This window comes from Equus caballus, chromosome 8 (assembly GCF_041296265.1).
Source record: "Equus caballus isolate H_3958 breed thoroughbred chromosome 8, TB-T2T, whole genome shotgun sequence".
In the NCBI taxonomy this organism is placed as follows: domain Eukaryota; kingdom Metazoa; phylum Chordata; class Mammalia; order Perissodactyla; family Equidae; genus Equus; species Equus caballus.
Genome location: NC_091691.1, coordinates 15,126,747 through 15,152,337, shown reverse-complemented (window position 1 = coordinate 15,152,337; position 25,591 = coordinate 15,126,747). Strand labels below are relative to the sequence as shown.

The following is a 25,591-nucleotide window of genomic DNA, read 5'->3' as shown; positions in this document are numbered from 1 at the left end:
TGTCTGAGTATCCATCAGTCCTTGATGGAATTGTATTCCTCTCTCAACTGTACTATCTGTATAACATGCCAGAAAATCAAGAAGAAAAAGAGGTAGATGAATGGATCAGACTTAGAAGAACTCTGCTTGGAAAAGACTTTCTCCAACTTTTTAGAATACAAGATAAAATGAGAAATAAACATTACATAGAAACCCAGTTTACAGATAACAATACCTCCCTATTACAAATAACAGAATTTAGTACTTTCTTTAATTTTTTTCTCTTCTTTCCTTTTCTTTTTTTGGTGAGGAAGATTGGCCCTGAGCTAACATCTGTTGCCGATCTTCCTTTTTCCTTGAAGAAGATTGTAGCTGAGCTAACATCTGTGCCAATCTTCCTCTATTTTGTATGTGGGAGTCTGCCACAGAATGGCTTGATGAGTGGGGTGTCTGTCCATGCCTGGGATCTGAACCCGGGAACCCCGGGCCACCCAAGCAGAGGGTGCAAACTTAACCACTATGTCACCACGCCAGTCCCTTCTTTCATATTTACCATGTAAAATGTGAAGTTCACAGTCCATCAAATTGAAATCAAGTCCAATGGGTTTGGTGCTACAGTTGGAAAATTTTACTATTGATCAATTTTCGTCATTAAGTAAAATCCTCAAAGAGAACCATTATATTCATTCCCCTAAAGAAAATATAATAGTAAATAAATTGGACGTTAGGAAAAAGAGTTAGGTTTATGCTTCTTTATGCCATTCTTTACACTGGCGTAAATCTTAAAAAGGAATCTTTCCCAAGGGAGTGCTTTGGGGGAATCAAAGGGCAGGTGGAGGAGAACCTAGTCAAACCAGTTGCCTTCTGCATCCCCTTCAGAGACTTTCTGGTCTAGACGTTGAGAATATTCCTAGCAATGCCCTAAGGTGTATCCTGGTGTGGAATCAACAGGAGGACTGAAGGAAAATGAGTTCGTCCATGGTTATACTCCTTGCTGTTTTTTTGCTAATTCCATTGTGCGTTTCCCCTTGTGGGTTTCTTCCTCAGGCCCTCGGGAGAATATTTCTCTGTAAAGCCTTACTCTCGTCCAGCCAAGGTGACCCAACAGTATCTACTTCCTGTCGACACCTCCGGACTGGAGCCTTTCCTCTCACCTTCCCCGAAATGGACACAAAGGGAGAGGCCTGAGTTCTGGCCCCAGGGTTGTCAATAACAGCTCTGACGGCTTTAGTTAGGCCTGAGCCCCCTGGCATCCCCACTCCTCATCTGCAGAAGGTGGAAGTGGATTTGGATATATTCTGAGGTCCCTGTAGGCTCTTCCATGCCGGACCTCTTCCCATCGCCTGCCCTTCTTCCTCAGAGTGCTGGGACAGAGAGAGAAAGAGGGCGTGCCTCTCTGAAAAGGGTCCTCTCCCTCCAACAGCAGTCTGTTTGTGAATGTGTGATGGATGCTGAGCACATCCCTCCCTGGGAGGTGTGAGACAACCATCCCTTTGCTCCAGACGAACGGGATTCAGGAGTGAAGTGGCTGCTGAGGACAGGGTGGTGGGGATCTGGCTAGGGCTCTGCACCAGCTCTGAGCTCGGATGTCACCAGCTCCTGGTGGGCGAGGACAGGGCTCCCTGGATCCTGCACCGCAGACTGGATGGAAGTTTAGGGAGGTTCTTCTTCTAACTTTGGATCTCCCTTTCCCCTTCAGCTCCTCCTCCCAGTAGGAGCTCAGCTTGCTCCTGGCCTCTGTCACCATGTAGCCAGCCCTCCAGGCTCAGCTCGCAGCAGGACCTGACAAAGACTCACACTGGCTTCTTTTTTCTCTCTCTCTCAGATACCAAGGACTTCCAAAACCAAGAAAAGAAGAAACCCCATTATGCACAGTCGCTTTTCCACTTGATGCAACACATCTAAAACAGCCAATCCAGCTCCAGCCCAAACAGAACACCAGAGGGATCCTTTGCTGAGAATCCACATCACAAGCACAAACCACTCTCCACGATGTTTACTCCAAAAGCCTGCTTCGATGGGAGCAATCCCAGCCCCTCAGCCTCCAGTTGTGGGACATCACAAAGGAGCCCAATGCCTAGATGCACACACGGTTCTGAGAGACCTTACCCCTCGCTCCTCTCCATTCCCATCCCCTACGTAACCAGAATCAGGAGCAAGTGGGCAAAGACAACGTGTCAATCCGGACGTTCTTTGCCACCAGCAGGGCTGTGCTAGGAGCAGACAGCAGTAACCGCGCAGTGTTCTTGCTGAGAATGTGCAGGCTGAATTTCATCATGAGGTCGTTATCAGACAGCTGCAGAACGTACACCATTGAACAAGACAACTGACCTTTCTTCCAACAGTCAGTGCCACCGCAAAATGACGACCACAAAGAGGAGAAGAGATATTTTCGCTTCCTAAGGACTGAAAGGATTATGTTATTGTGTTTTTTTAGTCCTTTGGGACCAAAAATATCTCCTCACCTTTTTGTGGCTGTCTGTGGTGGTGGTGATGTGGCCTTGTTTGCAGGGGACAGGTCAGTCGTCTGGCTCAGTGGTCTGCATTCTGAAGTTGTCTGACCGTTTCCTCCTGATGAAATTCAGAATCAGCCTTCTGCCAAGAACACTGTACAGTTAGTTTCTGCTGTGAGCGTCCTAGCGCAGCCCCCTGGAGACCAAGGATGTCCAGTTTATCCACCACCGTTACTGTGTGACTAGCATTGGTCACTTTGTTCTGGAGGGCCCACGAGATCGGTTCATTGTAAAGAGGCCTTTTTTTTCTTTCTATCATTAGCAATTTGGTGAGTGGTACTTTGAGAGTGTATGAATATCCTCTTCTCTAAAGATCTTTCTCTAAAATTTTTACCATCATTAATGAGCCCTGCTGTGTGTCACTTATCGTATTCCTGTTAGTACACTGGACATTTTCTAATTTCGTCATTCCTCTATACTTGTAGCTGCTGGCACAGTGCTGTGGAAAAGAACTTACCCTCCCCCTTTCATACCATTAAAGTTTCTGTTGTGACTGTCACTGTGGACTCGTGAATTTTTTACATGCATTAGCATAATCCATTATACTCAGGATTGATTTTGTTGGGTATGGATTTAAGTCAATAGAAATCTTCTTGTTCCTCCTGTTCATACTTATGTGCTAAAGCTTCCCCCATGAATCACATTTCCTCAGTCATCTCTTATCGGGTAGAGTTGGTCCCTCAAAGACTTCCTGTGATGGAATCAGGACTCCCCGGGGGTTGCATGTTTAACTGTCTTATTATGCTGCCTGATGCAGGGACAGCTTGGTGGAATGTAAAGGACTTTCCCACAATGACTCTTATTCAGTTTTTTAAAAACATTGTCTTGCTCTGTATGTTCTGTTGAGATGGAGAATGTAAATCCATTTTCTCCCAGTTGTGTGTGAATTGGCTTTGAGGGGTGGGGAACTTTGGGAATGTCTGGAACTTGAGAGGAATTTGTTTTTCTTTTTTTCAAGTCTTTTGGTTCTAAGAGGATAGAACTTGGAGTTGACCATTCCAGTCTATTTCTCCCAGGAATCTATGATTTTCTCTCTGATCCTGTCTCAGTATCTTTTCTTTGCTTTTGTTCTGCTTGATACTTACTTTATTCAATGTCTCTTATAATTTTGAAATATGTTGCCCTTATGAACCTTGCCAGTTAGCCTTTTTTCAGAGAGTTTTCTTTTTCTTCATTTTTTTCCTTGGTTCTGCCAATTCTAACTTCTCATTTCCTGTTTCGTACCCAGTTCTCTTTTGAGTATTTCTTGTGTGAAGTTTTGTTTCTTCGTATCCACAAATGCTTTGTCAGGAACATTGAATTCAGTTCAGGATGTCATTTTTCAGTGATCCTATGTTTGCTCATTGCTTTTGAGGGGAATTGTTTCATGAGCTGAACTCTTTGACTCTCTAGTTCTGGTTTTTCTTTCTGTCACCTTAGAACACCTGTCTGCTACATGATTTTCCCATTAACATGCTTAGGTTTACTGAACGAGAAACAAACATTCTATCTAGGAACGGATGAGTGATTGGTTTGGCTTAGTCCATTTCTTAGGTCTGGATCTCTCTCTTTGGTGCAAGTCGTCTAAGAGACATGAGGTTTGGGGATTGGTGGGCTGTGTCTTCTGGATTTAGGGAATCTAGGGCCTGCACCGTCTCCTCTAGGCTGCCACGTGTGGCAGTCAACCCCGGCAGCTCCCGCTGGTTCTCCTTGCTGTGCCAGATGCCGTAGACAAAATACACCACAAGTCCTCTAAGGATGGTACAAGCCTGAGGGGCAGGTCCCAGCCCAGCTTCCCTGCTTGCCCTCCTCCTGCAGCCAACCCAGGGTCCCAGCCTGATCCCTACTCACCAATCAGCAGCCAGACGGAGAAGCGCAGCCAGGTCAGGGAGCTCAGATGTAGCATGAGGAAGACGTTGAGGAGGATGCTCGCGGCTGGAATCAGGGGCACCATGGGAACCTGAGGGGGCAAGGGCAGGGCTGCTGGGCTGCAGGGAAGGGCTCTGGGCCAGGGCCTGATTTCTTGGGAGTCCACAGAGACTTTCTTCACCTGTGGAGGTTCCAGAGACAAGGGCCCACTCGCCATGCAGAAAGAGGGGGATGGGGTACTGGCCGCCCCCACTCCGTGAACCCTGGTGTATCCTGCCACGGCAGAGGAGGAAGGGGCAAAGGGAGCTGGCTGGGCTGAGAGTGAGGGGTGCTGGCTGGAGGAAGTACCTGAAAGGCATCCTGCCGGCGCTGTTGCTGGTGGGCCCCCAGGACGAGGAGACTGAGCAGAAACACGACGGAGCTGAGCAGGAGCAGCAGGGTGTGGCCCCAGGGTGGGAGGTACAGGGCCGACTTCCCAAAGACCAGCACGCAGTCCAGAGTGATGGCTGACACCACCAGGACACGGAGTGCCCAGGCCACAGCGACTCCAGGTCTGCGTCCACTCATGAAGCCAAGGAAGGGCCTCAGGGCTGGTCGCAGCTGCCCAGGCTCAGGGGCTGAGGGCTGCTCAGTGTCCTCCAGCCGTCTGTGTCCTGAGGAGTCCTCATACCCCTCAGCCACAGAGCCAGGGCTGACTGAGCCCAAGGGACTAGATGGAGGAGACTTTTGGAAGCGTAGCACAATAATGCTGGTGTTCACAACAGGGCGGGTGACCAGGGTGCCAATGGACAGGAACTGGATCAGTGCCTCAAGGTCCAGCAGCACCGCCAAGAGAGGCATGAGGAACCCGAACACCAGGATGCCCACTATGGGCACCTGTGTGCGAGGGTGCACACGGGTAAATATCTGGAAGAAGAGCCCGTCAGTGGCCATGGCATATACGATGCGTGGCACAGCAAAGAGAATGTTGAACAGGACAGTGGTCATGCCTATGGCAGAGGGTGGGAGACCAGTCAGCATGGTGGACAAGCCCACCTGTGGTCGCTGATCGGGGCCAGAGCATGGGTGGCCCCTTGGTAACAGGGGCATGAGTTTATCTGGGCTCTCAGAGTGAGCCTGAGTGTAGGTAGGGTACTGAACTGTTCCCCCCCACCACCCAGGAATGGGACAGCCCAGTTCAGGTGACAGACCCACTGGAGAATCTGATGAAGGCTGAGTCCTTCCACCAGGAAAGTACCTGGCAGCACATGCCCAGAACTGACATTCTGTGTACGATTGGGAGGGGTGGTGAGCAGGTCCCTCCCAAAAAGCCTGGGTGGCGAGTCTAATCACTAGCACCTTCCTGGGCCCAGGACACAACTGGGAACACAGGCCCAGATGGCGATGTCGTCTTGGGAGGCTATGGGCAGGGCCCCACCACCCTGTCCTCTCCCACCTTACCCAGAAGGGCCTCTTACCGCAGACAGCGCCAGCCGCCAAGATGAAGTCCGCCCAGCTGTAGCCCCGCTGGTAGAAGGCATCAGCGAGTGCCCAGTCAGGGTCTAGGCTGTGCCTGGGCACCATGAGGGTGAGCACAGTGGAGGCAAGGATGTTAGTACCAGCCACCAGGCCAACTGAGATGGCGATGGCCATAGGCACAGCTCGCTTGGGGTTCTGGCCCTCCTCGCTGGAGGCAGCAATAGCGCCAAAGCCCACGAAGGCATAGAAGCAGGTGGCAGCACCAGCCATGATGCCAGAGAAGCCAAACGGCGCAAAGCCGCCCTCCTCAGTGCTCCAGTTCTCCGGATGGGCCAGGACAAACCCCAGGGTGACGATGAAGAGGATGACAACCAAGCTGATGGCAGAGAAGGTGCAGTTGAGCCAGGAAGAGATGTGCACTCCACAGTAGACAAATGCGGAGGCCAAAAGTATGACTCCAGCAGCCAAGAAGTCCGGGTACTGGGCCAGGAACGGCACCTGCCAGCTGCCCACATGGGCCATGGTGAAGCTGCGGATGCGGTGACCGAAGATGGCGTCCAGGTGAGCTGCTCCAGGTGCGGGCCATGGCAATCCCACCAATGAGACATTGGATGAGCAATATCCAGCCAATGAGGAAGGCCCACAGTTCACCCATGAACACATAGGTGAACAAATAGGAAGTGCCCTTGCGGGGCACACGTGCTGCCAGCTCCACGTAGCATAGGGCTGCCAGCAGGGAGGCCATGACAGCTACACTGAAAGACACGAGCACCGCAGGGCCGGCCATCTCCTTGGCCACAGTGCCCGTGAGCATGTAGAGGCCCAAGCCCATCGTAGCACCCATGCCCAGCAGGATCAGATCCAGCACGGTCAGGTGGCGCTGCTGCGACATCTCCGTGGTGGACTCCTCCAGTGGCTTCAGCCGGTTCAGCTTCTGGCAGAAGCGCGCCAGGCTGGCGGTGCTGGGCAGTCCCCAGGCCATGGTGGGCAGCTGAGAGGAGCACCAAGCCGGCTGCTGGCACCTACGAGGGCGAGAGAGGAGTGACAGGCTGCCCCGATGGATCCTGACCAGCCTTCAGTCATTGCTCTGACCCTGCCCTGAGGACCGAAGCCTTGAACCACTGGCTGCCCGGAGGGCTGGATGAGGCAGGGTCAGGGTCACAGGGAAGCATGGAGACTGCTTTGGCCTGCCTCCGGGGCAAGGGAGGGAGCCTGGTGGAGGGGGACCTGGGCATGTTTGGGAGGGGCCCTGAGGGTGGGGAGGGTGCCGCCCCAGGGAGCCCGGCTAGGAACCGCTCCAGTGGTCTGGGATCCCAGGGCAGGGTGGAAACCAGAGGCTTCCAGGGAGCTGGGCCAGGGCTCCAGGACCCAGAACACAAGTGACTCTGTGGCCCTGGGTGCAGTTAGAGATGTTCATCCCCCCATCCCCCACCCTGCCAGGCTGGTATATCAGCTCACCCCTCTGGGAGTGGGTGGCACCCTGGGTTCTGTGCCTGTCCCGGTACCCAGAGATGCCTCCGGAGTCAGTTCTGTAGCGCCACTGCCCACTGATACCAGATCCTTTGCCTTTTCTCTCACCTGCATCTGTCCCCATAAGCGTTGCTGTGACTCACCTGCTGTCACTGCCACGGTCCCTCTGTGCCGAGGGCCTGCCCAAACCCCTGAGCGCCAGATCCAGCACTGAGCCTTACGTCATGGTGACACAGGCATTCAGCCCACCCTACCAATACTTCACACGGTCAAGACCAGAGTTCCCCAGGTTCTAGGGAAGCCTAACTACTGTGCCTGGTTCACAGATAAGGACATCCAAGCCACCAGGTAACTGACTAACCTAGGTCACTGGGGTGGTTTTAGGAGGCCTGTGGAGGTGAAGGTCCAAGTCAGGGAGTGGGGGGGGTCTGGACCCCACCCGCTTTCCACTGCTGCAGACACCCTCCTTGATCCCTCATCCCAACACAGGTACTCCACCAGCTGGGCACCATCCAGGCCCCTCCACACTGGGAGCTGTGGGGCTGTCGGCGTCAGGCAAGACGCTGATAAGACGAGGGTATGAACCTGGCTGAGAGGCCCTGGGCAGCACCTGACCTCTGGGCACAACGGGATGGCAGTAAGCCACCCTGAACCGTTGACGAGGGAGTGCGCAGCTTTGGAGACTGTTCTGGGAATTGGCAGGACTCACGCTGGCTGTTCTGAGCTTGTAGCTGCACACGATGTTCTGAAAGGAGGCAAGCAGACTCCTGGGGATGACCTCCAGCTTGGGGCATCCCTAGGGCCCCTCAGACACCAATGACAGCCCTTTCTAGACAGGAGCACCTGTCAAGCCTGGGGGACCCTGGGGGACCCTAACGGCAGCTCCCCACTTGCGGATATCCGTGAGAAGTAGCGTGGACTGAGCATCTAGCCCATGCCAGTCCCCACATCACGGGAGGCAGATCATGGGTCTCATCACATGACCATCAAACCCCCCACCCCCCACCCCAGGCTGATTTATTCCTGGGGCTGAGGGGTCTTTGTCCTTCTGCTCTTTCCACTTCTTTGAAAGTGTAAAGGTTGGTGTGACAGGGTGTGAACTTGTTTACAGCAAAATGATGACAATCCGTGCCAGCAACGCACAACTGAAACAGATATCCTCTTCCCCAAGAACCCTCTCCATGTTGTCAGGTTTCTATGTGGTTTGTGGAATAGGACTTCAGGGGCACCTGCAGGCTGTCTGGCTCAGTGGGCTGGTGACAGGATGGTGGACTCCCAGACAAGATGGTGCCACTTAGAACACTCTGCCTTAGCCCGCCCCCTTGACCCCTTCTGATATTTGGCTGACATCGTCTCGAGCAACTTCTCAGGTGGGCTCCCACTTCCTGCAGGGATGACAGCTCCAGTACTTTGCTCTTGTGTGGCCTAGACATAACTGGGCCTTATCCTGAAATGCTTTCACAAAAATCCAGAAAAACGCATTTCAAACCAAGAGGCTTGTGCAATTTTATAACAGGAGCTCCCCCAACGCCTTGCTGATGACAACCTGAGAGCTGGTGTGCAGGCTTTCAGAGCACTGACTTTATCTACCCAGAGAGGGGCTCTCACCACACACCCCTTCACAGGCACCAACATCCAATGGATATCTGTGGCCAAGCATGGTTGATGCAGTAAACCGTAAACTTCAAGGGATATGGCTGGGCCAAACGCTGGACCCCACTGAGCAAGGCAGTTGCACAGAGCAACACCATGAAGATGCAGTGAAGAGAAAGCACTAAAAGATACATGAAAAACAAGAGAGAACACTTCCCACCTCATCCTACAAAGCCAGGATCACCCTGACACCAAACCCAACAAAGACATCACAGGAAAAGAAATCTACAAACCAACATCTTTTAGGAATAGAGAGGCACAATTGCTCAAGTGAATACCCGCAAATCAAATCCAGCAACATATATAAAAGGACCAAGTGGGATTTATTCCAAGAATGCAAGACTGATTGAACATGTGAAAATCAATCAATGTAGTATGCCACACTAATAGAACAAAGGACAAAAACCACCTGATCCTCTCAACAGACACAGAAAAAAAACAGTCAACACACCTGGAGTAGAAGGGACTGCCCTCAAACTGATGAAGACCATTTACGAAAACCCTCGGCTGCTGTGCTCAGTGGTGAGAGACTGAAAGCTTTCCATCTGATCGGGAACAACCTCGGGATGTCCTCTCACCGCTTGTGCTCAACATTTTACTGGAGGCTCCGGCCATGGCAATTAGGTGAGAGCATGAAATCAAAGGAATCCAGATTGGAAAGGAAGAAGTACGACGACCTCTAGCACAGATGACATGATCTTATGGAGGAAAATTCGAAAGAATCCACAGAAAAAATATTAGAACTGATAAACAAGTTCAGCAAAGGTGCAGCATACAGACTTGTATACAACAGACAATACACAATATAAAAATGTAGTGTATTTCTATACAGTAGCAATGAACTATCCAGACTTAAAATTAAGAAAACAATTCTGGTTATATAGTATCAAAAAGAATAAATTTTTGTACAAACATACCTTAGAATAAATTTAACAAAAGGAATACAAGACTTGTACACCGAAAACTACTAAACATCACTGAAAAAAATCTGAAGACGACCTAAATAAGTGGAAAGACATCCCACTTTCATGGACTGAAAAACTTAATATTGTCAAGATGGCAATACTCCCCAAATCGGTCTGCAGAATCAATGCAATGCCTATCAAACTCCCAGCCGCCTATTTTCCAGAAATTATCAAGCTGAGCCTAAAATTTAGATGCAGATACAAGGGATCCAGAATAGCCAAAACACTTTTGAAAAGGAACAAAGTCGGAGGACTTACATGTTCTGATTTCTAAACTGACTACGAAAGCTACAGAAATTAAGATAGCGTGTTATTGAAGTAAAGACAGATAGAGATCAATGGAGTAGAACTGAGAGTCCCAAAATACGGCCATTCAATTTTGAAAATTTATGGTCAATTGTTTTTAAAAAATAGACTTCATTTTTTTAGAGCAGTTTTAGGTTCACACAACACTGAGCAGAAGATGGAGTTCCCATATACCTCGAGCCCCTGCACATGCCCAGCATCCCCCACTATCAACATCCCCAACTAGATTGGCACATTTGCTATAACTGACGAACCTACACTGATACATCATGATCACATCAAGTCCGCTGTTTACTTAGGGTTCACTCTTAGTGGGTTTTGACAAATGTATAGTGACATATACATGTATACACTATTAGGCTATGCCCTAAAAATCCTCTGTGCTTCACCCATTCATCCCTCCCTCCCCACTAACACCTGGGAACCACTGATCTTTTTCTGTCTCCACAGTTTTCCCTTCCCAGAATGTCATATGGTTGCAACAGAATCATACAGCATGTAGCCTTTTCAGATTGGCGTTTTCCACTTAGTAATATGCATTTAAGGTTGTCTTATGTATTCTCACGGCTTGATACCTCCTTTCTTCTTAGTGCTGAGTAACGTTTCTTGTCTGGATGTACCAGAGTTTATCCATTCACCTACTGAGGGACATCTTGACTGCTCCCAAGTTTTAGTAATTATGAAGAAAGCTGCTGTAAATATCCACGTGCAGGTTTACTTGTGGACCTAAGTTTTAAACTCATCTGCATAAAAGCCAAGGAGTATGGTTGCTGAATCACATGGTAAAAGGACGTTTCATTTCATAGAAACTGCCAAACTGTCTTCCCAACGACTGTACCATCTTGCACTCCCACCAGCGATGCATGAGCACTCCTGCTGCTCCACATCCTCAGCAACATTTAGCGTTGTCAGTGGATTGGATTTTTGCCACTCTAACAGGTGTGGAGTGGTGTCTCAGTGTTGTTTGAATTGGCAATTCCATAATGACATACGATATGGAGCATCTTTTCACAGGTTTATTGGCCAACTGTAAATCTTCTTTGGTGAGGTGTCTCTTGGGATCTTTTGCACATTTTTAACTGGGTTGTTAGTTTTCTTATTGTTGATTTTTAAGAGTTCTTTCTCTATTTTGAATAACAATCTTTTATCAGATATCTCTTTTACAAATATTTGTCCTAGTCTATGCCTTGTCTTCTCATTCTCTTGAAGACCAATTGAGTTTTTAGAAGAGTGCCTAAACAGTTCAATGGGGGAAACAATAGTCTTTTTAACACACTGTGCTGCGACAACTGGATATCCACATGCAAATGAATGAAGTCAGACTCCTACCTCACACCACACACACAAATTAACTCAAAATGGATCAGAGAACTAAATCTAAGAACCGAAACAATACACACATATCACAGGGATATTGCACGTTCACTTGCAGACCATTGCAATAAAATGAATGCCCCAGTAAAGTGAACCACATGAAGTTTTTGATTTTCCACTGCAAATAAAAGTTATAATTACACTACACAGTAGTGTATTAGGTATGCAATAGCATTATATCTAACAAAAGAATGTACATACATTAATTAAAAAATACTTTATTGCTAAAAAATGCTAACCATCATCTGAACCTTACAACTGAACGAGCTGTAATCTTCTTGCTGGGGGAAGGTCTTGCCTCAATGTTGAGGGCTGCTGACTGATCAGGGTGGTGTTTGCTGAAGGTTGGGGTGGCTGTGGCTGATTCTTAAAATAAGACAACAGTGAAGTTTGCTGCAATTGACTCTTCCTTTCACGAACAATTTTTCTGTAGCATGCAATCTGGTTTGTTAGCATTTTAACCACACTAGAACTTCTTTCAAAATTGGAGACATCCTCTCAAACCCTGTCACTGCTTTATCAACTAAGTTTATCTAACATTCTAAATCCTTTCTTGTCATTTGAACAATCTTCACAGCATCTTCAGCAAGAGTAGATTCTATCTCAAGAAACCAATTTGTTTACTCATCCATCAGAAGCAACTCTTTATCTGTTAAAGTTTAATCATGAGATTGCAGCCATTCAGTCACATCCTCAGGCTCCACTTCTAATTCTAGTTCTCTTGCTCTGCCCCCCATATCTGCAGTTACTTCCTCCCCTGAAATCTTGAACCCCTCAAAGTCATCCATGGGGGCTGGAATCAACTTCAAAACTCCTGTTAAGGTTGATATTTTGACCTCTTCCCATAAATCATGAATGTTCTTAATGGCATCTCGAATGGGAAATCCTTTCCAGAAGGTTTTCAATTCGCTTTGCCCAGATCCATCACAGGAATCACTATCTATGGCAGCTGCAGTCTTACGAAATGTATTTCTTAAATAAGAAGACTTGAAAGACAAAATTACTCCTCTATCCCTGATCAAAATGGGCATACAGGATGGAGGCTGTGCTAACAGGCATGAAAACAACATTAATCCCACTGTGCATCTCCATCATAGCTGTTGGGCAACCAGGTACGTTCTCAATGAGTGGTAATATTTTGAAGGGAATCTTCTCTTCTGAGCAGTAGGTCTCAATAGTGGGCTTAAAACATTCAGTAAACCATGTTGTAAACAGACGGGCTGCCATGTAGGCTTTATTGTTCCATTTACCGAGCACAGGCACAGTAGATTCAGCACAATTCTTAAGGGCTCTAGGATTTTCAGAATGGTCAATGAGCATTGGCTTCAACTTCAAGTCACCAGCTGCATTAGCCACTAACAAGAGTCAGCCTGTCCTCTGAAGCTGTGAAGCCAAGCATTGAATTCTCCTCTCTACCGATGAAAATCCTAGACGGCATCTTCTTCCAGAATAAGGCTGGTTTGTCTCCGCTGAAACTCTGTTGTTTAGAGCAGCCACCTTCACGAGTGATCTTAGCGAGATCTTCGCTGTAACTTGCTGCAGCTTCTCCATCAGCACTTGCTGCTTCACCTGGCACTTTCATGTCATGGAGATGGCTTCTCTCCTTAAACCTCATGAACCAACTTCTGCCAGCTTCATTCTTTTATTCTGCAGCTTCCTCATCTCTCTCAGGCTTCAGAGAATTGAAAAGAGTTAGGGGACTGCTCTGGATTAGGCTTTGCCTCAAGGGAATGTCATGGCTGGTTTGATTAGTGGGTTTGTGACAGAAGGCATCTCAAGCTCTGGAGGGACACCGGAGACACCGTTTTCACTACACCATCCTTACTGCCTATGCAACAAAGCTCTTTACTCTCTCTATTTTGGGGAGTGAGCATTTTGGATCATGAGAGCTACATCATCTGTGTCCTCCCAAGGGAGGTCTCCTGCATCCAGGGTAAAGATTTATTGTAAGCCTGGAAAGTTACCTCCAGGTCTTTCCTTAAAAAGGCTCATTGCATTGAATCACTAGTGGAATAAATACACAATTGGAGATCCCACTCATCAATGGCCAGATGACGCATCTTTTGAATTAGAAAAACTTCTATATTTGAAAAATATTTTAGAAAGCACTTATCACAAGCAGTTGTGTTACTGCTGTTTCAGGGAAGATCAAATTAAAAAGAAAACCCCCCAAAACATAATGGCTAGCCTGAGGGAATCTCTTAATAAACTGAAAGAAGTCAGACTTAGAACAAAAATTAAAAAGCAAATTAAATGAAAATCCTCCTTCTCCTCCCTCCTATACTCCCCTGGAACCCCAAGGCCCTGTCCCTGACTCCCCACAAGATCTTCTCGATCTCTGGGCCCCTGGCTTAACCTCCTCCTCTCAAGACTTAGCTCATCAGCCAGTTCCTCAGCCACTTCCCTTAGATCCTAAAACTCCAACTTCTCCATAAAGCATTCAGCTGCCCATCATCACCTCCCTCTCTTTAGAAGACTTACAGGGGCACTCAGGCCTCACCTCCAAGCTAGGGGCACACAGGTCACCTGTGTAAATGCTGAAAGCCAGGAAGTGAATTCAGTAGAAGCAGCCAGGAGAGGCAGGAAGGCTGGCTTTGCTGTCCCTTATCCTCCTACTTCCCAGGGCTCTGTCATCTTCAGGCATTCCATGCAGGGTCCATTGTGGATGTATCCTGGACGTCCACTGCAGAGAATTCATGTCCCCTGGACAGCAGGTGATCTATTAAATTATGAAACTCTCCTGCCTCCATTGTCAGACGAGCCTACGAAATTTGGAGAGGGATTAGAAAGTTAGTGGCTATTCATAACCCCACCCACAGAGACCTCTACTGGCTGCTAAGGGGGGTCCTTCCAGCCCAGGATTACACTGTAGTTGTCAGACAGGCCAGGCGGCCCCCTGGAGGAAACCCACTCTCATAGGGGAAAAGAGGTGGCCAGACCCTCTCCCAGGCCCTCCTGCAAATGACCAGGAAGTGATTCTGCTAGAGGCTGATATTCAAGGTTTAACAGAAGTGATTTTAGAGGCATTTCCTCCTACAGTGAACTGGTCAAAAGTTGAATCATGCACTCAGAATGAGGGGGAACATCCAAAAGCCCTTGTTGAACTTGTCATACAAACCTTTCAAAGTCACACTGCATTAAACCCGGAAGCCCCAGAGCACGGGAACCTCCTGATTTCTGCTTCAGCAGGAAATTTTCTTCCTCATGTAAAACAACAAATTCCAAACAGTGTGGGTGGTTGGTCAGGGCAACGAGTAAGTGTAATAATGGAGGCTGCTACACAATTCTTTGAAAATAGTCAGCAGGAAAGTAAAAGACAAGGAATTAAAAGCAACTCTTCTGGCTTTACAACTTGGATCTTTAGAGAAGAAAAATGCAACCGAGAGTAAATTACAGCCCACTCAGAGGCCTCCCTACTTGCCTCCAGACAACTGGAGGTGTTGCAAGAAACCAGGGCATTGAAAACAGATCCTACTGCTCTTAAGAGAAGGGGAAGCTTAAAAAATACGCCCCTTTTAGGCCCCAGCACCTCCAGAAGGCTTTTCTCCTCCTGAGAGGCATTTTCCCCTAAATGATGGGGTCAGCCTATCCTCAGTTGCACCTGTGAGCCTACCATTAAACTAGAGGATGGGAACTGTATTTCTTAATTGACACTGGTGGGACTTCCTCTACTATCCCTTCAGAGGCTTATCCCTACCTCTCACCTCTGATTATATTCAAGCTGTTAAGAGTCTCTGGGCAGCCTATTTCATGGCCCGTAGCTCAGCCCACTCCATCTTTAGGCCCGATCACACTCATCATGCCTTTCTAGTCTCCCACTGTTGACCAGCAAACCTTCTGGGCAGAAGTTTGTTATGTAAATTGAATGCCACTAGAAATTGTAATGAGAAAGGCATTTTTATCTCCCTGCCCTCAGACCACACTCCAAGTCTCCTATTTTCCTTGCTAGAAACGCATCCTGATATAAGAGGATGAGTCTTCAAAAGATGTCCCAATTAGTCTCTGGTCTACACATGCAAATGAAGTAGGATTCTTAGCATGCACATTACTAAGAAAAAGAATAAACTGTGTCCCTCAGTAACCCAATACTCGCTCTCCAGAGATGCAGAGTGAAGATTTCAATCTATAACAGACTCTCTTTTGCAACGGGGTATATTCATTTTCACTTCCTCACCCTGTAATACTCCAATCTTGTGATAAATAAATGACAGACATATAGGATATACTGGAGTATATGAGGAGGCCATCTGGGTTAAAACTAATTCAGCCTCACCTTGTTTTACCAAAAGGGCCTGACATGGCCCAGTGAGCATGCACTGTATAAGTGATTTAAGTATTTACTATGTCCCAAAGACAAGAAAAGTGCCATTAAAGATAAGGATGTAACTTCCCCCACGTTGGCATTTCCTTAAAGATAAGCATCTCTCCCTAAACTAAGGATTGATTGCTGACCTGCTGTGCTCACCTTGAGACCACCCATCTTCCAACCGCAGACCTGCTGTGCTCACTGAATTGCTGTGCTGCCAAAGCAATCTCATGACTATCGTCAAACACTATATAACCACTCTGTACACCCCCACTTCTTTGGAGTGTTTGCTTCCTTTGCGAAAGGGCTCTCCTGGGCTATATGGTCCTCGGGCTTGGATCATCAACTTATTCCAATTTGGTATATAGATTGGTTATGGATGGATTATTTGCGTTGACACTGGCCAGTGAAAAAAGAAGGCAATTTTCACTCAGATGGGAACCAAATCTATAGATTTGTACAAGACCCCAGAGCCATAAAGTCTTTCATAGTTCCTCAGCCTCCTTGGTCCTTGATACTGCTGCCATCTCGACCTCAGTTCTTGCTGACTGTTGACCCTTGCTCAGCTTTCTTTCCAACCCCTTTGCACCCTGATTCACAAGTTCTTTCTGCATTTACATTTACAGGGAGGCAATTAACGTGGACTCACCTCCCTCAGGGATATTGTGAGTCCTCTCATTATTTTCCGGAGTCCTTAAAGCTGACATGGATTCTGTACTCTCTACTCAAGGCTCCACTCCTGTTCGCTGTGTGGATAACCTTCCAGTCTGTAATGCAACTAAATAGGGAGCTCTTACAGAGCCCTCATTCTCCCGAAGGCACGAGCTGCTCGAGGCCATAAAGCCTCCAGGTCTAAATTTCAGTGGGTGCAAACGACTGCTACCTACTGGGACATGACATATCTCAAGGCATTCAGAAGCTACCCCTAAATGCCTTCAGTCCATTTTGTCCATCCTTCTACTCAAAACGAGAAAACAGCCACGTAAACGTCTAGGGGCAGCTGGTTACGGCCCCAGCGGATTCCTGATTCTGCAGCCCTTGCTAACCCTCTCTAAGTTCTTCTCCCAACTATCACCCCAGAGCCTATTTCCTGGCCTTCAGAGCCATTAAACTCCTTTGAAACCTTAAAATTAGGTTTGTCCAAACCCCTGGCTCTCGGCTCACCTACTTTTGACGACCTTTTCATCTATACTGCCACGAAAATAGTGGAATTGCTAAAGGCATCCTGGGGCAGTCTTTCGCCTCTCAGAGACATCCTATAGCATACTTCTCATGCCAACTAGATGCTGTATGCCCCCAGGCTTCCATGCAGTGGCCTCATCTGCCACCCTGACTGACAAAGGCAGTACTCCAACACTAGGCTCTCCCATTCGTCTCTAGGTTCCCCATGCTGTGTCTGCTATTTTGCAAATTCATAGACACAACACCTCTCTACAGGGCCAGAGACGACCTATAAGTGCACTCTTAACTAACTCTTCCATCATCTGACATCGTTGTGATACTTGGAATTCAACTACCTCATTACCCCTCCCTGATGATGGAGAGCCCCACGCTATCCCACATGATTGCCCTGCAACTATAGAAATGGTCTCAAAGCCACAAGAGGATCTCTCAGACATCCCTTTAGACAGTCCAGGCTTACTTCTGTTTTGTGATGGCTCCTGTAAACAGAATTTCCAGAGCAATATAAGAACTGGCTATGCCAAGTTTCCCCACATGAAACACTTGAAGCTTATTCTTTGCCCACTGTAAAATCAGCCCAAGATGCTGGACTCATAGATCTTATTAGAGCCTGCACATGAGCAAAGGGGAAAACTGCCACTCTTTACACTGACTCCAGTGTGCTTTTGGAGTCTGCCATGCTGTTGGTACAAGGTGGAAATCCCACGGATCCTTAACTTCTGCAGGAACACCTATTGCTAATGGACACTTAATTGCTGCCCTATTACAAGCTATTTACCTCCCTTCTCAAATAGCCATTGCTCACTCTTCAGCCCATACTCAGGAAATTGATGTCACATCTTCAGGAAATGACAGGCTGGCAGGGCTGCTAAATATACAGCTCACCATGGACCCCCTAGTCCTTTCTCCACTCAACTTTTAAATGTGCCTTTATCTCTGACTCCCATTATTAACCAGTACGGAAATGCCCCACAATCTGAAAAAGACCATGGGATACAACATGGCACCAAACAATGATCAGATGGATTAGACGCTTGGCCAACGAGACTTCCTGCAGCTTCTTTTCCTTTGACTTTTTGGCTGCACTTATCTCCCACCAAATGGGACATATGTGCAGATGGGGGATAGTTAAGGAACTAAAAGACAATTGGCTTTGCCCTGGCATCCACAAAATTTCTGACCCAATTATTTCCCAGTGCACTACTTGCCAATCTCACCAAGTTTCTGGGAGAAATCAGCAGAGCCCAGGAAGTGCTCCCAGGCCCACACCACACTTTGCAGCACTCCAAATGGACTTGATAGCCTTGCCCCCAGCTTTAGGCTATTCTCCCTGTTTGGTTATTGTCTGTATGGCTACTGGATGCACCGAACGCTCTCCAACTAGGCATGCAGATGCCACAACACTGGAAAAGAAGTTATTCCTTGTTTTGAAATTCCCTTATGGATCAAATCAGACCAAGGAACTCATTCTACAGCAGACAAAAACTACTTGCTTGCAGAAACTCTGGGGTACTCATTAAAATTTCATACCCCGTATCATCCTCGATCATCAGGGCTGTCAAATTCTAAACATCAAGAGGACTTTAGGAAAGGTCTGGCAAGAAACTGGGCTTAAAAGGCCAGAGGCTCTGCCCTTGGTCCTCATAAAGATTCAGCATATTCCAAATAGTAGAGATGGATTGACTCCTATTGAAATAGTGTTTGAATGTTCGATGCCTACTGGCGACTCTAAACCTTCCCTTCCTGGATTAAGTGAATATTACGGGAACTTAAGTGAACAATTTGATGCTATGACTAGCTATAGACAAAAATTAACTGGTATACTTGAAGCATATGGTCAACAGATAAAAGAGGCATGGTCCCCACTTTCTGATAAGCCTTGCTGTCCCGTCGGACCAGAAGATCGGGTGTCCATCAAGGTCCTTAGAAGAAAACATGCGCTGTCACCTCGCTGGGAAGGACCTTAGGAAGTCCTACTGACCAAATACACTTCCATCAAAATAAAGGAAAGATCTTCCTGGATCCATGCAAGCCACGTGAAAATAGATGCAGAACATCGCTCTAAGAAAACTCAGAGACAGTCCCCATAGGTGACCTTAAATAAGGATTTCCAGGGCCAATTCCCAGGCCCCAGAAGCAGCCAGCCTCATGGAGTAGCCAGTTTCTCCCAGGATCATGGATCAAGAAACCTCACTTTCACCTATTTTCCCCTCTGGCTTTTAAAACTCCCTACACACACACACACACACACCACCACTATCGCCACCAACAACCACCCTTTTTCTCTTAACCAGCATACATATTCCTTTTAATCACTTATTAGGAAGCAGACTCGAGAGTGTTGGTTTCTATCTGTCCTACTTCCCTCTCTGAGTTTCCACTATCAGCTCTTTTCCAGTATGTGTCTTGCTCTTGCTAACCCTCTCTTTCTCAACAGGACCAGCACAGACCAACACCCCCTTATGCCAGTTTACCAAACCCTGGCCACACTAACTATCCAATCTGAATGTTGGTTATGTCAACGGCTAGAGAGTTCAAAGAACCTGAACTAGTCTCTGTTCCTGCTGATGTGAACACCTGGTGGACTAAGTACGGGAGATGGATGAACAATAGGGTATGGTGTCCACGACAAGGACACCACCACTCTGCCTCTCCTGGTGAGTCACGTGGGCCCAGAAAGCCTCTAGAGAAACTCCAGGACTGTCCCTTGCCCAGATGAAAACAACAGGTAAAACTTTTTCCCTTTGAATTGAAAGTAACCCTCACACTGGACCTTTCCTTGGTGGCACACCAGGACAGTATTGCAATCAAACTCTGTGGTTTCATCCCACAGGTGGCATCTTCAAACCTCTCAAGGAAAGTGGAAGTGACTCTAACACTACTCCCTTTGGCACAAACATTTGCCAAATCACCAAATGTTCTGGATGGTTTACAAACCACCATTGTATGACCTGGGGTATTACAGCTGCACGCATGATTAAGCTGCCCCATACCACAAACTATATGTGGGTGGATCCAAACTCTGGACTCACATGGTCAGGTGACAGGACCAGGCTTTACAGCTGCCAAAATCAAACTGCAGGCCTCCTGTACCAGCTGTTCTGCAATCTTTTCTGCTCTCTGATTGACAGGAGCACATGGAAAATGGAGATGTTCAGGCAATAACAGTAACAGTAGCAAAGGTGATGGAATACTCCAGACCCTGGGGACTACTGGTTCAGTTCTAACCTTGTCTGTAAACCACATTGGTCTTTTTGTTTCATGTGGCAACCAAGTATATAACGGGTTCCCAGCTAATTGTTCAGGACAATGTGGACTTGGATATCTGGCCCCTTCTGTCACCAGATACTCCACCCTAAATGCTGGACAAATTGCAAACTTGGGTTCCTTTGTTCCTAAGATTGGCCACATCAACGTGCCAGTTCAGAAGTCATAGAGAATCCACTTGAAAATCCTAACTCCAAGTTGTTTTCAGCATCCATAGTCTTATTCCCAGCTTTGGAGATTACGAGGTGGAAAGGCAATCTTAAATCTCTCCATGGTAATGGAACACTACATTCAACACTACCATGCAAACTTTGAAAATACTCCAGTCAGAGATTAGCAGCCTAGCCTCTGTGGTCCTCCAAAATCCACCTGTTGTGGACACTCTGACTGCCCAGCAAGGAGAAGCTTGTGCAATCATCAGTGAAAAATGCTGCTTTTATGTGAATGGAACAGGGCAAGTAGTATCTAACTTCTATCTATTAAAAGAGAAGATTCACATTTCCCATCAGATGAATGAAGCTCACCCATTTTATTGGACTGACTCATTCCCAGGATCAGGAACTGGTTTAATGTGGTGTGAGGAGACGGGATCCAACCCCTTTTCTGCTTGTTCACCCTCATTCCAATCTATGTTCTTTTCTCCCTTTGCAGATTTCATACTACTTGGCTACTAACTCACTTTCTCTCTCCAGAGTCACCAGCTCAGCTTTTAACATGTGAAATTTCCGGGGACGTTTCAGAGAAAGGAACTGATGGGGTTCAGGGCAGGCCACCCCAAGATGTGCCACCCTGGGATGCGGATCATTTTGAGCTGAAGACAATCAAGGCTAAGAAGATTCTGGAAGAATATGTGACCTTCCCCCAAACTGCCTAAAAGAATTAAGTAGAACGCTGTGTCCCAGGAAGCTCTTACCATAGATTACTCTAGGTGTGGTAGGCAAGAAGGCATCCAGCAAGGGCCATTTTATCAAAAGAGCTCTTTTGCATCCCACTGGCTATAGATAGGACAACGCAAACATTTGTTTACCGAATACGAAATCTTTTCATCTTTCTATAAATTGCCTTCTCTCACTGTGAAGTCTCAGACCTCTATCTTCCTCTTCTCAGTCCAGAAAGACAGACATACTTCATTTCCCCTGACTGTCTTTGGAATTCTTCATGCTTATGTGACTTCCCCGTGTGCACATATTAAACTTTTATTTTCTTCTGCTAACTTGTCTTGCGTCATCTGTAATTCTCTGACCAGCCTTAAGAATCAGAAGGGGAAAAGGGGGTTTTTCTCCCTCTTCCCCTGCACCTTCAATTTGTAAAAAAGGCAACATCTGCAGAGCACAACAAAATGAGCTATGCCTGTAATACGTATGGTGACTTATCAAATTAACATTTGTTAGGCAGAGCCCTGGGGGTACTGGATAGTGAACCTCTGGTTCAACAAAAGACCACAGAGGAAGTGAAATAGAGAAGTGTGTTACTCCCAGGTCCTGGAGGACCTAGAGGGGCCACAGCACAAGGCGCAGGCAGGGAGCAGGGTGGGACCTGGGGCAGACACCTTTATTGGGTTCTGCAGGCAGAGTGCTTTCCAGGCTAAATCTGGATTGGACAATTCAAACCACATGAGGTTTTGGGGAGCTTCCCAGGGGTCTCATCTAAGGGGCAAACAAGGGAAAGCTAGAGAGTGCAGGGAGGGGAGAATGCTTCTCACAAGGGAAGTTGTAGGAACCATATGAGGAACTTACATTTACTTGTGGCTCTGTTACCTGGCCCACCAACCCCACAGGAAATTAAGCACAATGCTACTCAAAGCAAGCCTAACACATTATCTTTAGCTTACAGGAAACCACAGAGAGGGAGGAGAAGATGGATTTGACACATGGTCAAAAACAGTTAAAACCAGCTGAAGGCAACATGATAGTCTGACTTGACCTGACACAGAACCTACAGCTCGTCATACACTCAGTGTAATGCATTATCATGCTACATAATACACCTACCCACAGCTATGACAAGAAATTCTAGACCAGATAAGGGATGAAAAGGGGTGGCACCGCATTCCCCAGAAAATCCTGCCCTGTTCCCCATATTCCTACGAATATTCCTCCCCTTCACGATCTTGACCCCTTATATATAACACCTGCTTAATCCCCCTAGAGCTAAAAAGCTGATTTGTGAAATTGTTCCCATTTTTCTATTCTTCGGCCATTGAATAAAGCTTGTGCTATAGAATGCTCAGCTTCAGTTTTGTTTCAACTCTACGAGACTGAACAGGAAAGACCCCTCCAAGGAAGAGCTGGGGGTTGTGGGTTCCAGTCCCACCCATGGACTCTTCCTTGGGTCCCCTCTGATTGTGGGACAGTGGAGAGAGGCTAAATTGGTAACAGAATTGGCACTGGATCATGGGTTCAAGTCCCACCAGAGAGAAACTGGTAACAACTCTGCTGGTCGTCATCTAGGGGGTGTACTCTCAAGAGAGGCTAGTGTCATTTCAAGGCCCCTGCAGGCCACCTGGCCACACAAAATGGATGCCAAGGCAGCAATGCTATGGAGTAGTTTACCGAAACTCCCAACAAACTCTTAGAAGAAAATATAGGAGTAAATCTTCATGACTGTGGGTTAGCCAATGCTTGCTTTCTTTTAGTTTTTATTTTTACTGAGGTAACACTGGTTTATAACGTTGTACAGATTTCACGTGCACATGAGAATTCGACATCTGTATACACTATAGCATGCTCACCACCACAAGTGTAGTTTCCATCCATCATCATATAACTGTCCCCCCCCTTACTCAACCTAAGAAAAATATAAATAAATTGGACTTCATCAGAATTAAAAACTTGTGAGCTTGAAAGGATACCATCAAGAAGGTCATGCCACAGAACGGAAGAAAATATTTGCAAACCATACATCTGATAAGGGGATTGTATCCACAATTTAGGAAGAACTCTTACAACTCAACAAGAAGAAGATAAGTAGCCCAATTTAAAAAAGGACAAAGGATTGAATAGACACTTCTCCAAAGAAGATATACAAACGTCCAACAAGCACAGCGAAAAAGATTCTTGACATCATCAGTCATTCGGGAAATGGAATTCAAAACCACGGTGCAAAGCACCCTCCCCAAGGATGGCTACTGTCAAAAAGTCAGATAAGAACCAGCACTGAAGATGACGTGGAGTGACTGGATCTCTCATAGACTGCTGGTGGGAATGTAAAACAGTGCAGCTGTTTTGGAAAACCGTTGGGCAGTTCCTTAAAATGCTAAACATGAAGTTACTGTATGATCCAGCCATTCCGTCCCTAGGTATGTACCCAACACATGATAACATGCGTCCACACAAAAACTTACACGTCGATTTTCCTAGCAGCATGACTCCTAGCAGCCCCAAAAGCAGAAGCAATCCAAACGTCCGTCCACTCCTGATGGAGAAATAAAATGTGAACTATCCACACAATGGAATATTATTGCTCCATAAGAATGAATAAAACGGTGATAAAACATCGATAGATCTTGAGAACACTCTATTAAGGGAAAGGAGCCAGTTACAAAAGACAACATACTGTCTGATTTCATTGATATGAAATCTCCACAAGAGGCAAATCCATAGAGACAGAGAGATCAGTGGCGGCCAGGGGATGGGCGAGGGGGAATGGGAAGCGACTGCTAATGGATACAGACTTTCCTTTCGCGGTGAGGAAAACGTTGTGAAATTAGATCCCAGTCACGGCTGCACAATTCTGTGGATGTACTAAAACTCACTCAAGTGCACATTTTCAGTCGGTGAGTATTACGTTATGGGAATAAAGTTATCATCAAAATAAAGCACCAAACTGTTTCCAAGAAAGAATTCCAGGGGCAGGAAAGGCTGAGCGCCAGAGAGAAGAACCTGGTCAACGGAGGAACAGAGGAAGAAGTCGGGCGACCAGTGCTTCCTCCAAGCTGGCCCCTTGTTCATTTCCTGATTGAGGCAGGGAAATGCGAAACAGAACCAACCAGTCACTTATGTCTAAGGGCTCTAAATGGAGCTGGGAAGCCATGAAGGAAGTGGGTCTTATGCACGTCCTCGTGGGGCAGAACAGGAACCTTTGAAGTCAGTAACGCTGGAAGAAACCTGCAGCTCATCCCAGAGTCAGACGTTGGCCTTCCTCTGGCTAGCCTTATCAATTATTTTTAGCCAAGATTAGCTTTCTGCTGCGAACCCCAATGAACCTTCTTTGTAATGCAAACCTCCCTCCGTGCCTTTCAAAGCCCGACTTCTACTCCCTAGCGGGACACTATCTGGGTTTCTACCTGAATCTCTGCTCCCTGAATTGCAACTCTTTGAGCCCAAAATAAACACCTCTGCCTCTCATTTTCCTTCTTTATTTTTAGGTTAATCGCGCCAGTGGTGTGTCTGAGTCCTGCCCAGCACTTAGATTTCTGTTTTGACTGGAGCCAGAATACCAGCAACAGCTGCAAAGTGAATATGTGCCTGATTTTTTCGATTTGTTCTCTCTTCTACACTAGCCTGAAAGCTGACTGTAAACGACCCCTTTGCACAGCGCGGCCAAGACTTACTTAAAATCACCGCGGAGTTTCCAGCAAGACACAGCCCTGCTAGTGTCTCTGGGGCGTGTCTCCTACACTCCTTAAAAAACGTTGTTACTGATCCCACCTCTGAGCACCGCCCTACACAGAGGCTGACCTGTACTGTAACCACCACATTTACACACACATTTAAACACGCGAACATGTACAGGCCAGGACCGCGCCAGGCCTCCCCCCGGCCGCTCCGAGGGCCGAGCGCGCTCCTGCTCGGGCTCACCAGCGTCCGGTGGGTCTGTAGGGGTCCCCTCCTACAGACGGGGAAACTGAGGCTCGGAGAACTCGAGCCACACGGGAGGAGGGCTCGGGCGGGCCCCCACCGCCGGCTGACCCGAGGCTCCGCTCTCCCTCGGAGCTCCCGCCCTCCGGCCGCTCGCCGCGCGGTAACCGAGCCCCGCCGCGGGGCGCGGAGGCGGCAGGAGGGCGCGGCCGGCCTGGCTCCCCGCCGTTCCAGCCCGGGCGCGCGGGGGAACGAGACGGCGCCGGCGGAGGTTCCAGAGGCCGCCAGGATGCGGGGCGGTCCTGCCACTCACCTGTGGGGTCCGCAGCGTCGCTCGCCTCAAGGACGGAGTCCGCCGTTCGAGTTCTGAGCGCAGACACGTCGGCAACAAAGTGCGCCAGGCGTCTCGCCCCCTGGCCTGGCTGGAAACGCGCCGCTGCCCCCGCGCGCAACGCTCTCAAAAGGCGCATG

At 47.6% G+C, this 25,591-nt stretch overlaps 2 protein-coding genes across 2 annotated transcripts in view; one reads left to right on the top strand and one right to left on the bottom strand.

Annotated features, from left to right (window-relative positions):
- The window catches only part of LOC138915197 (neuroblastoma breakpoint family member 15-like), a 39,093-nt gene extending 36,108 nt beyond the window's left edge, over positions 1-2,985 (top strand). The window contains exon 29 of the mRNA XM_070220017.1: positions 1,805-2,985. The gene's annotated coding sequence lies outside the window, so the exon portion shown is untranslated. The remainder of the gene's footprint in view (positions 1-1,804) is intronic.
- LOC138915198 (cationic amino acid transporter 4-like) lies at positions 337-25,576 on the bottom strand. The gene is given in 7 exon segments (XM_070220018.1): positions 337-4,221; positions 4,323-4,431; positions 4,689-5,329; positions 5,798-6,365; positions 6,367-6,820; positions 23,665-23,735; positions 25,434-25,576. Coding segments are annotated over 5 exon segments (1,932 nt in total). The 5' UTR covers positions 6,781-6,820; positions 23,665-23,735; positions 25,434-25,576; the 3' UTR covers positions 337-4,021.
- Between the last annotated feature and the right edge of the window lie 15 nt (positions 25,577-25,591).